This window comes from Salmo salar, chromosome 04, assembly GCF_965601325.2.
Source record: "Salmo salar chromosome 04, fSalSal1, whole genome shotgun sequence".
In the NCBI taxonomy this organism is placed as follows: domain Eukaryota; kingdom Metazoa; phylum Chordata; class Actinopteri; order Salmoniformes; family Salmonidae; genus Salmo; species Salmo salar.
The window spans coordinates 67,064,571-67,076,656 of record NC_138294.1 but is presented as its reverse complement, the minus strand read 5'-3'; the positions used below and the strand labels follow the sequence as shown (position 1 = coordinate 67,076,656).

Here is a 12,086-nt window from a genome sequence, read left to right as displayed (position 1 = left end):
CTAACAGCAAAGTCCACTATTGTGGCTAATCCGAAAATGACAAATGGATCGACGATGGCTAGAAGACCGGTGACGTCGACCGCCAAACACCACCCGAACAAGGAGAGTCATCAACTTCAGCCGAAGTCGTGACAGTGTGTTAACTATTTAACTGTACTAGAATGCTTAAAAGGCACTAATATTCTAAATATCGGTATCGTTTTTTTTTGGCAAGGAAAATATTGGATATCGGTACCGGCCAAAAATGTCATATCGGTGCATCACGAGTCACAATGCTGCTTGTTCTGTCTTTCCAGCAATTGTCAGCATTTTCCACCCTCTGTAGGCTAAGCATGTGTGATCCACAAAATATGTCTGACTGCCAGGGATAGATACAGTACTTTACTTAACACAACGCCAACAACAGGGTTCTAAGCAGAGACAACATGGTTCTTAGCACATTAATAAAGGGGTCTTTTCAGACCACACAGAGAGGCTAGCAGCTAATAAGGAACCATGTGAGAGACGAGGAGGGCTTGAAGAGAGGAAATGGGGACAAGAGGAAGCAGAAGAGATTAAGGGGTAGAGAGAATTCTCAAGGCTATGAATATAGTTTGGTTTTTCATATTTTTTTACATTTGAACATTTTGACCTTACAATAGGGTTGAGTGAATGTGTTGCTAGACAAGCACTATTGGCCACACTTGATAACTTGAAAACTAGCACACGCAACAACTCTACAAAATGTGTCCTATTTGGATGGAAAACACAGCACCCTTTCTATGGGGTGTACAGTGTGGGTATACAGTTATCGAAATGTCTCCCAGCAGACCATTCAAACAAAGACAGGCAGAAACTGCTTCTCCAACAGAAATCCCCGATAAACACGGAGAGAAGAGACCAAAAAACGTGTGATCGAGAGGGATAGAGAGCAGTTGATTAGAGAGATATCCAGTGCTTGACTTGGATTGAAACTCATTTTGGATGCTGGGACTGTTTATATTTAGGTGCAGGAGCTCCACATTACTTTTGAGATAATATTCTAGGTCTCAAGCAGAAGAGCATTTGAGGTGCTGGTACTTAGCTCCAGCGAGCTCCTGCCCAAGCCAAGCACTGGAGGTACTCTATCTCCAACTGAAAATACATAATCTAAGTGATTGATAGTTTGTATTCAGCAGTCAAAAAAGTATGCCTTATTAACTTTGAAAAACTACTCAAATTGTGATTTTGTCAGACAGCATAGGCAGCAGCGCTATACAGATGAGATGATGGCTTGGAATGAAATAATAAAGTCAGAAAATAAAACAAATGTAATATACACAACAACTGAAATATTTTAAAGTAAAGTAATGTGAATAAATAATGGTTAATACTGTAAGTGATAAGCATTAATGGGCAGTCACTACCATCATTGGACATTTATTAAGTTGTTGTATTCTGTGTTGTTACAGCATTCAACCCACATAATAAATAGTGCATTTAATTTAGAAGAACAAACAATCGAAACTGAAAACCGAGATAATTTTTTTTCATAATCTATATGAAACGTGTGCCTAACGAGCCCAGTACACACCTATTTATTTTCCCAGAAACGTGTAAACCCTTATTTGGCTTGAGGATGTCTGGTAGAAAGATTACACAGATGGCTACAGAACCGGCATTCATTTCAGCCCTACTATAAAAAGGACCACTTGAGTCTAATTACATCCAGGAGCAAATCCTCTTTCAAAGCTGGCTTTAAAAACTATGCTAGAATTATTTCTGGTTATGTGCAAATAATATACTGCCAGGGTCAGCATCATAATTTCCCAGCAGTAGGCTATATGGAAAATATGAGCTCTAAGCCCTGACTGCAAAACCAAACCACCTTGGTTGATGGTTAGATTCCTTACTTATGCACTACACACACACCCCCTGGGCCACTTCTTATGCAATCATCATAATCCTCAGCACATGCCCCGTGCCTTCAACTGTTCTACTCAGCATCTGACAGCAGTACTGTTAGTGTTACAGGTTCTCTCTGTGTGAGCCTTGTTTACTTGTACACAGTCATGGGCACCAGGTATGGATTGACCAGTCAGCACTGCTTGACATCCATACCTTGGACAGCTCCAGGTCTTCTTGGTGCAGCGATGGTTCCCCTTCACAGGTCTCACTGCGGAGGCTGCTGTTGACTCCATTCTGCTGGCCACTGGTGATTGGAGAGAAAAAAGTTCTTAGAAAAATAAACCAGAGGTGCACAACATTTGTTTTATACAGCGAAAGTCTGGTTCTCCCTAGCACTCATTTGGCATTGGAGCACACCGGTCATTGATCGAAAGGAAAGGCTGAAAACAAACATACATTGCAGCCTTAGAGCACTAGAGTTGTGTACAGTACCACTGGTATGTAGACGTTACAGTACCGAGTACCACCATCTTCAACAGGACACTGTTTGACAACTGTTAGCCGCATGCTGGTCACTCTCCTCATGGAAATACTGTGCCTTCGGAAAGTATTCAGGCCCACATTTTGTTCGGTTACAGCCTTATTCTAAAATGTATTGAATAGTTTTTTCCCCTCATTAATCTACACACAGTACCCCACAATGACAAAACAAAAACTGTTTTTTAGAAAAAATGATATATCACATTTACAAAAAGTATTCAGACCCTTTACTCAGTATTTGTTGAAGCACCTTTGGCAGCGATTACAGCATTGAGTCAAATAAAATAACATTTTTATTTGTCACATATGCCGAGTACAGTGAAATGCTTCCTTACAAGCCCTTAACCAGCAATGCAGTTTTAAGAAAATACCTAACAAAAAGTAAGAGATCAAAGCAACAAATAATGAAAGAGCATCAGTAAATTAACAATAGCGAGGCTATATACAGGGGGTACCGGTACAGAGTCAATGTGCGGGGGTAATATGCGAGGTAATATGTACATGTAGGTAGAGTTATTAAAGTGACTGTGCATAGATAATAACAGAGAGTAGCAGCAGCGAAGAAGGGGGGGGGGGGGGGGGGGGTCAATGCCAATAGTCTGGGTAGCCATTTGATTAGATGTTCAGGAGTCTTATGGCTTGGGGGTAGAAGCTGTTTAGAAGACTCTTGGTCCTAGACTTGGCACTCTGGTACCGCTTGCCGTGCGGTAGCAGAGAGAACAGTCTATGACTAGGGTGGCTGGAGTCTTGGACAATTTTTAGGGCCTTCCTCTGACACCACCAGGTATAGAGATCCTGGATGGCAGGAAGCTTGGCCCCGGTGATTTACTGGGCCGTACGCACTACCCTCTGCAGTGCCTTGCTGCCGGGGGCCAAGCAGTTGCCATACCAGGCAGTGATGCAACCCGTCAGGATGCTCTTGATGGTGCAGTTGTAAAACCTTTTGAGGATCTGAGAACCCATGCCAAATCTTTTCAGTTTCCTGAGGGGGAATAGGTTTTGTCATGCCCTCTTCACGACTGTCTTGGTGTGCTTGGACCATGTTAGTTTGTTGGTGATGTGGACACCAAGGAACTTGAAGCTCTCAACCTGCTCCACAACACCTCTGCCGATGAGAATGGGGGCGTGCTCAGTTCTCCTTTTCCTGTAGTCCACAAACATCTCCTTTGTCTTGATCACGTTGAGGGAAAGGTTGTTGTACTTGCACCACACGGTCAGGTCTCGGAACTCCTCCCTATTTGCTGTCTCATCGTTGATCAGGCCTACCTCTGTTGTGTCATCGGCAAACTTAATGATGGTGTTGGAGTCGTGCCTGGCCGTGCAGTCATGAGTGAACAAGGAGTACAGGAGGGGACTGAGCACGCACCCCTGAGGGGCCCCTGTGTTGAGGATCAGCGTGGCGGATGTGTTGTTACCTACCCTTACCACCTGGGGGCGGCCTGTCAGGAAGTCCAGGATCCAGTTGCAGAGGGAGGTGTTTAGTCCCAGGGTCCTTAGCTTAGTGATGAGCTTTGAAGGCAGTATGGTGTTGAACGCTGAGCTGAAGTCCATGAACAGAATTCTCACATAGGTGTTCCTTTTGTCCAGGTGTGAAAGGGCAGTGTGGAGTGCAATAGAGATTGCATCATCTGTGGATCTGTTGGGGTGATATGCAAATTGGAGTGGGTGTAGGGTTTCTGGGAAAATGGTGTTGATGTGAGCCATGACCAGCCTTTCAAAGCACTTTATGGCTATAGATGTGAGTGCTACGGGTCAGTAGTCATTTAGGCAGGTTACCTTAGTGTTCTTGGGGACAGGGACTATGGTGGTCTGCTTGAAGCATGTTGATATTACAGTCAGACAGGGAGAGGTTGAAAATGTCAGTGAAGACACCTGCCAGTTGGTTACCGCATGCTCGGAGTGCACGTCCTGGTAATCCGTCTGGCCCTGCTACCTTGTGAATGTTGACCTGTTTAACTTCACTAGGGTAGGGGGCAGCATTCGGAATTTTGGATGAAAAGCGTGCCCAAATTAAATTGCCTGCTACTCAGGCCCAGAAGCTAGGATATGCATATAAATGGTAGATTTGGATAGAAAACACTCTAAAGTTTCCACAACTGTTAAAATAATGTCTGTGAGTATAACAGAACTGATATGGCAGGCAAAAACCTGAGGAAAATCCATCCAGGAAGTACTATTATTTTGAAAGGCTGTTTTTCCATTGAAAGCCTATCCACCATACAAAGACTTAGGACCCAGTTCACGATCTCTATGGCTTATTCTACATGTGGCCAGTCTTTAGGCATTGTTTCAGGCTTTTACTCTGAAAAATGAGGGAGATACAGCACTTTCAATGAGTGGACAGTGGAAATTTCCAGACATGAGTCCAGTGCGTGATCGAGAGCGCGCCTTTCTTGTTTCTCCTTTTCTATTGACAAAGCTTTTGTCCGGTTGAAATAGTATTGATTATTTATGACAAAAACAACCTGAGGATTGATTTTAATCATCGTTTGACATGTTTCTACAAACTTTTATTGTACTTTTTTGACTTTTCGTCTGGATGTTGAGAGCGCGCTCTGTGCCTTTGGATTACTGAACTAAACGCACCAACAAAACAGAGGTTTTTCACCCCTTCCCTAGTGGTTTCTTGTGGCTAGGCACTGTCCTAACATAATTGCATGGTGTGCTTTCGCCGTAAAGCGTTTTTGAAATCGGACAATGTGGTTGGATTAACAAGAAGTTTATCGTTAAAATGGTGTATAATACTTGTATGTTTGAGGAATTTTAATTATGCGATTTCTGTTGTTTGAATTTGGCGCCCTGCAATTTCACTGGCTGTTGTCGAGGTGGGACGCTAGCGTCCCAATGATACCAGAGAGGTTAAAGGTCTGACTTGCATTGGCTGTGGAGAGTGTGATCACACAGTCATCTGGAACAGCTGATGCTCTCATGCATGTTTCAGTGTTGCTTGCCTCGAAGCGAGCATAGAAGTTATTTAGCTCATCTGGTAGGCTCGTGTCACTGGGCAGCTCTCGGCTGTATGATTAGACCTTAGTCCTATATTGACCCTTTGCCTGTTTGATGGTTCGTCGGAGGGCATAGAGGGATTTCTTATACGTTTCCGGGCTAGAGTCCCGCTCCTTGAAAGTGGCATCTCTACCCTTTAGCTCAGTGCGAATGTTCCCTGTAATCCATGGCTTCTGGTTGGGGTACGTACGTACTAGAGGTCGACCGATTATGATTTTTCAATGCCGATACCGATACCGATTATTGGAGGGCCAAAAACCCCGATGCCGATTAATCGGCCGATTTTTTTAGCAATGTATTTTATTTCTGCGTAATAATGACAATTACAACAATACTGAATGAACACTTATTTTAACTTAATATAATACATCAATAAAATCTATTTAGCCTCAAATAAATAATGAAACATGTTCAAGTTGGTTGAAATAATGCAAAAACAAAGTGATGGAGAAGAAAGTAAAAGTGCAAAATGTGCCATGTAAGAAAGCTAACGTTTAAGTGCCTTGCTCAGAACATGGGAACATATGAAAGCTGGTGGTTCCTTTTAACATGAGTCTTCAATATTCCCAGGTAAGAAGTTTTAGGTTGTAGTTATTATAGGAATTATAGGACTATTTCTCCCTATACGATTTGTATTTCATATACCTTTGACTATTGGATGTTCTTATAGGCACTTTAGTATTGCCAGTGTAAAAGTATAGCTTCCGTCCCTCTCCTCGCTCCTACCTGGGCTCGAACCAGGAACACATCGACAACAGCCACCCTCGAAGCAGCGTTACCCATGTAGAGCAAGGGAAACAACTACTCCAAGTCTCAGAGCATGTGACATTTGAAACGCTATTAGCGCGCACCCACTAACTAGCTAGCCATTTCACATCGGTTACACCAGCCTAATCTTGGGAGTTGACAGACTTTCAGTCATAAACAGCGCAATGCATTGCGAAGACCTGCTGGCAAAACGCATGAAAGTGCCGTTTGAATGAATGCTTACGAGCCTGCTGGTGCCTACCACCGCTCAGTCAGACTGCTCTATCAAATCATAGACTTAATTATAATATAATAAACACACAGAAATACGAGCCTTAGGTCATTAATATGGTCGAATCCGGAAACTATCATCTCGAAAACAAAACTTTTTTTTTCTTTCAGTGAAATACGGAACCGGTCCGTATTTTATCTAACGGGTGGCATCCCTAAGTCTAAATATTCCTGTTACATTGCACAATTGTCATAATTACGTAAAATTCTGGCAAATTAGTTCGCTACGAGCCAGGCAATGAACCCAAGAGCAGTGACACAATTTCATGTTAGCAGGCAATATTAACTAAATACGCAGGTTTAAAAATATATACTTGTGTATTAATTTTAAAGAAAGGCATTGATGTTTATGGTTAGATACATTGATGCAATGACAGTGCTTTTTTCGCAAATGCGCTTGTTAACCTGTTATGGCTAGGGGGCAGTATTTTCACGGCCGGATAAAAAACGTACCCGATTTAATCTGATTATTACTCCTGCCCAGAAACTAGAATATGCATATAATTATTAGCTTTGGATAGAAAACACTCCAAAGTTTCTAAAACTGTTTGAATGGTGTCTGTGAGTATAACAGAACTCATTTGGCAGGCCAAAACCTGAGAAGATTCCATGCAGGAAGTGCCCTGTCTGACAATTTCTTGCCCTTCTTGATTATCTCTATCCAATACAGGGGATCTCTGCTGTTACGTGACACTTCCTACGGCTCCCATGGGCTCTCAGAAGGCGGCAAAAAGCTGAATCGTGGCTTTGCAGGCTCTGGCTGAAAAAAAGTAGCGCGTTTGGATAGTGGCTGGTCACAGTACTGTGAGACTCAAGCTCGTGCCCGAGTCGACCCCATGCTTTATTTTCTTTCGTCTTTTTACCTAAACGCAGATTCCCGGTTGGAATATTATCGCTTTTTTACGAGAAAAATGGCATAAAAATTGATTTTAAACAGCGGTTGACATGCTTCGAAGTACGGTAATGGAATATTTAGAAATCTTTTGTCACGAAATGCGCCATGCTCGTGACCCTTATTTACACTTCGGATAGTGTCTTGAACGCACGAACAAAACGCCGCTATTTGGATATAACAATGGATTATTTTGAACCAAACCAACATTTGTTATTGAAGTAGCAGTCCCGGGAGTGCATTCTGACGAAGAACACCAAAGGTAATCAAACTTTTCTAATAGTAAATCGGAGTTTGGTCAGGGCTAAACTTGGTGGGTGTCTAAATAGCTAGCCGTGATGGCTGGGCTATCTACTGAGAATATTGCAAAATGTGCTTTCACCAAAAAGCTATTTTAAAATCGGACACCTCGATTGCACAAAGGAGTTCTGTATCTATAATTCTTAAAATAATTGTTATGTTTTTTGTGAACGTTTATCGTGAGTAATTTAGTAAATTCACCGGAGGTTTGCGGGGGGTATGCTAGTTCTGAACGTCACATGCTAATTTAAAAAAGCTGGTTTTTGATATAAATATGAACTTGATTGAACTTAACATGCATGTATTGTATAACATAATGTCCTAGGGTTGTCATCTGATGAAGATCATCAAAGGTTAGTGCTGCATTTAGCTGTGGTTTGGGTTTATGTGACATTATATGCTAGCTTGAAAAATGGGTGTCTGATTATTTCTGGCTGGGTACTCTGCTGACATAATCTAATGTTTTGCTTTCGTTGTAAAGCCTTTTTGAAATCGGACAGTGTGGTTAGATTAACGAGAGTCTTGTCTTTAAAATGCTGTAAAATAGTCATATGTTTGAAAAATTGAAGTTTTCGGATTTTAGAGGAGTTTGTATTTCGCGCCACGCCCATCATTGGATATTGGAGCAGGTGTTCCGCTAGCGGAACGTATAGATGTAAGAGGTTAACCCAGGAATATTGACAGCACACTCTTCACAGAGACATACAGTGCCTTCACACCCCTTGACTTTGTCCATATTTTGTTGCGTTACAGCCTGAATTTAAAAAGCTTTGAATTGAGATTTTTTTGTTACTGGCCTACACACAATACCATATAATGTCAAAGTGGAATTGTTTTTCTACATTTTTACAAATGAAAAGCTGAAATGTCTTGAGTAAGTAAGTATTCAACCCTTTGTTACGGCAAGCATAAATAAAAAAATTGGTTAACAAATCACATAATAAGTTGCATGGACTCAATGTGTGTGCAAGAAGTGTTTAACATGATTTTTGAATGACTCCCACATCTCTGTACCCCATACAAACAATTTATCTGTAAGGTCCCTGAGTCGAGCAGTACATTTTAAACACTGATTCAACCCCAAAGACCAGGAAGGTTTTCCAATGCCTCGCAAAGAAGGGCACCTATTGGTAGATGGGTAAAACATTTAAAAGCAGACATTGAATATCACTTTGAGCACTTTGGGTGGTGTATCAATACAACGACGCCACTACAAAGATACAGGTGTCCTTCTTAACTCAGTTTCCAGAGAGGATGGAAACCGCTCAGGGATTTCACCATGAGGAGAAAACTCAGTTAAGAGTTTAATGGCTGTGATAGGAGAAAACTGAGGATGGATCAATAAAATTGTAGTTACTCAACAGAACTAACTTAAATGACAGAGTGAAAAGAAGGAAGCCTGTACAGAATAAAAAAAGAATATTCTTACACTAGAGTATTTTGTGTAAAAAAAAATACAATTAAATCAATTTTAATCCCACTTTGTAACACAACAACATGTGGAAAAAGTAAAGGGGTGTGAATACTTTCTGAAGGCTCTATACGTATGAATTCTTCCCTGACTCAACCAGTTTGATATGGATCAAGTTCCCACAAGTCTCAGCAGCAATTCTCAGCAGCAATTCTCAAAAAAATGGCACCTGAGGCAGGTGCAGCAATACGGTAGAGTATCGACACACCCTCTGACAACTGAACTGTTTCGTACAGCGTTTTTGCCATGTAAAGAACGTTATCATTCCATAAGACAAAAGTGGCCTAAGCGTTTAAAATACAATGTTTATTATTCAAGTTTATTACGGGCCTACTATATCAGAGCAGGCAAAAACGAGAATGTTTGTTCTATGGCGACCATTGTAGCTGTGTGAAGAGGGTTACTATAAACCACTCAATTGTTTTCTCCACTGTGACAGATGGTCAGATTTGTGCCAGTTCTCGCACTCGCCACTGCCTGGCACGTTACGTTAACGATCATAATGCTGCTTACTTTGCCATTAATAGCAAATTAATATGGTTACATTGTAGAGATATGTATCTACTTCGCTGCTGATACAAAACAGAATGATAATGTTAGTTAACCGAGAGAACGGTTAACTAAGCCTACAATATAGATGGAAAATATAACAGATTGCGACCACTGTCTCTGCTGCTCCGGTCAAATCTCTGGCCCTCGTGCTTCACATCATATTCAAGCGCGGTTTTGATACAATCTTGCAATAACGACAATTAAAACCATGACACTGATGTATTGTTATTGTTACAATGTTAACCGTGTGGTTCATACCTGATGTCGCTTTCCTCTGTTTTCTCAGGGTCCTGCGATTTACTTATTTGAAAAAGTCTGGAAAAGTTTCGGGCGATATCCTCCTGCCATGAACTTTGTCGTTTCATGTTTGACATAACGGTCCTGAAAAAGTCACATCTGGACAAGGAGTTGAATAGCTTCGAGTCCCTGAGGTGACCTCGATAAAAATGTGTGACACTATAGTTTCGTCGATTCCTTCATGTCTCGTCTCCTTATGGACATAATTCTGCGCTCTACTCCAGTCCAACCCCTACAACGCTGTAGCATAGGAAATGGGGGAGGAGCTAGGGCACTTGGCATATTCTAATTAAGTGTCATTTTTCGTCATACAGTAGAGGTAGCATGGTCCAAGCTATGTCCCACTTTGCGTATTCCCTAATTGCCATATGTCCATATTCCCATGTACTCAAATCCTCTATAGTGATTATTAGTGACTGACTAGGCCTACATGTTGTAGACTATTTTGCATTTTAACATATTTCGTCTATTACTTTATCAAATGTAATATTTGATTTATTACTTTTGAAATTATTTATGAGATGTTTATTGTCAGCTTCAGCATAAAAGCATAGAGGAAATGTATGATAAGATACTACATTTAGTCCTACAGTTAATTAAAATTAAAACTATACTTGAGCACTATACTGTACAGTATTCTCATATCAAGTCACAACCTGTGGTAGGTTACACTGTAGCTGAAGGGTGTCCTATGGATGTATTGTAGATTATGCCTTTGCATTCTGAAGGATATGAAATGACCAAATAAACTGAACAAAAATATAAACATAACATGTACAGTGTTGGTCCCATGTTTCATGAGCTGAAATAAAAGATCCCAGAAATGTTCCATACGCTCAAAAAACGTATTTCTTTCAAATGTTTTGCACATTTGTTTACATTCCTGTTACTGAGCATTTCTCCTTTGCCAAGATAATCCATACAACTGACCGGTGTGGCATATCAAGAAGCTGATTAAACAGCATGATCATTACACTGGTGCATCTTGTGCTGGAGACAATAAAAGGCCACTCTCAAATGTGCAGTTTTGTCACAACACAATGTCATAGATGTCTCAAGTTTTGAAGGAGCGTGCAATTGGCATGCTGACTTCAGGAATGTACACCAGAGTTGTTGCCAGAGAATTCTCTACCATAAGCCGGTTCCAATGTTGTTTTAGAGAATTTCAGCAGTACATCCAACCGGCCTTAAAACCGTAGACCACGTGTAACTACGCCAGCCCAGGACCTCCACATCCGGCTTCTTCACCTGTGGGATCGTCTTAGACCAACCACCCGGACAGCTGATGAAACTGTGGGTTTGCACAACCAAATCATTTCTACACAAACTGTCAGAAACTGTCTCAAGCTCCTCTATGTGCTTATCGTCCTCACCAGGGTCTTGACCTGCTTGCAGTTTGGCGCCGTAGCCAACTGCAGTTGGCAAATGCTCACCTTCGATGGCCGCTGGCACGCTGGAGAAGTGTACTCTTCACGGATTAATCCTGGTTTCAGCTGTACCGCACAGATGGCAGACAGATGCCGTGATGAGATTCTGAAATCCATTGCTGTGCCATTCATCCGCCGCTATCACTTCATGTTTCAGCATGATAATACACAGCCCCATGTCACAAGAATCTGTACACAATTCCAGGAGGCTGAAAATGTTCCAGTTCTTCCATGGCCTGTATATTCACCAGACATGTCACCCATGTTTGGGATGCTCTGGATAGACATATATGACAGTGTGTTCCAGTTCCCGCCAATATCCAGCAACTTCGCACAGCCATTAAAGAGGAGTGGGATCACATTCCCCAGGGCACAATCAACAGCTTGATCAACTGTATGTGAAGGAGATGTGTCGCTCTGAATGAATCAAATGATGGTCACACCAGATAATCACTGGTTTTCTGATCCACGCGCCTACCTTTTTTAAAGGTGTCTGTGACCAACAGATGCATATCTGTATTCCCAGGCCTAATGAATTTATATAAATTAACTGATTTCCTTATATAAACTGTAACTCTTTGAAATTGTTGCATGTTGTGAATATATTTTTGTTCAGTGTATTTACTCATTAGTAACATAAATGACTGCGTGAAAAGAAGGAAGCCTGTACAGAATATAAATATTTGAATGTTTGCAA

At 41.4% G+C, this 12,086-nt stretch overlaps 1 protein-coding gene across 2 annotated transcripts in view; it reads right to left on the bottom strand.

Moving 5' to 3' along the window:
- LOC106603442 (uncharacterized) overlaps positions 1-10,205 on the bottom strand; it is an 86,376-nt gene extending 76,171 nt beyond the window's left edge. For both annotated transcript variants that reach the window (XM_014197124.3, XM_014197125.3), the window contains exons 1-2: positions 9,924-10,205; positions 2,080-2,170 (exon numbers count right to left, since the gene is read on the bottom strand). In XM_014197124.3, coding sequence (XP_014052599.1) covers positions 2,080-2,170; positions 9,924-10,039 — 207 coding nt within the window. In that variant the 5' untranslated portion in view covers positions 10,040-10,205. The remainder of the gene's footprint in view (positions 1-2,079; positions 2,171-9,923) is intronic.
- Between the last annotated feature and the right edge of the window lie 1,881 nt (positions 10,206-12,086).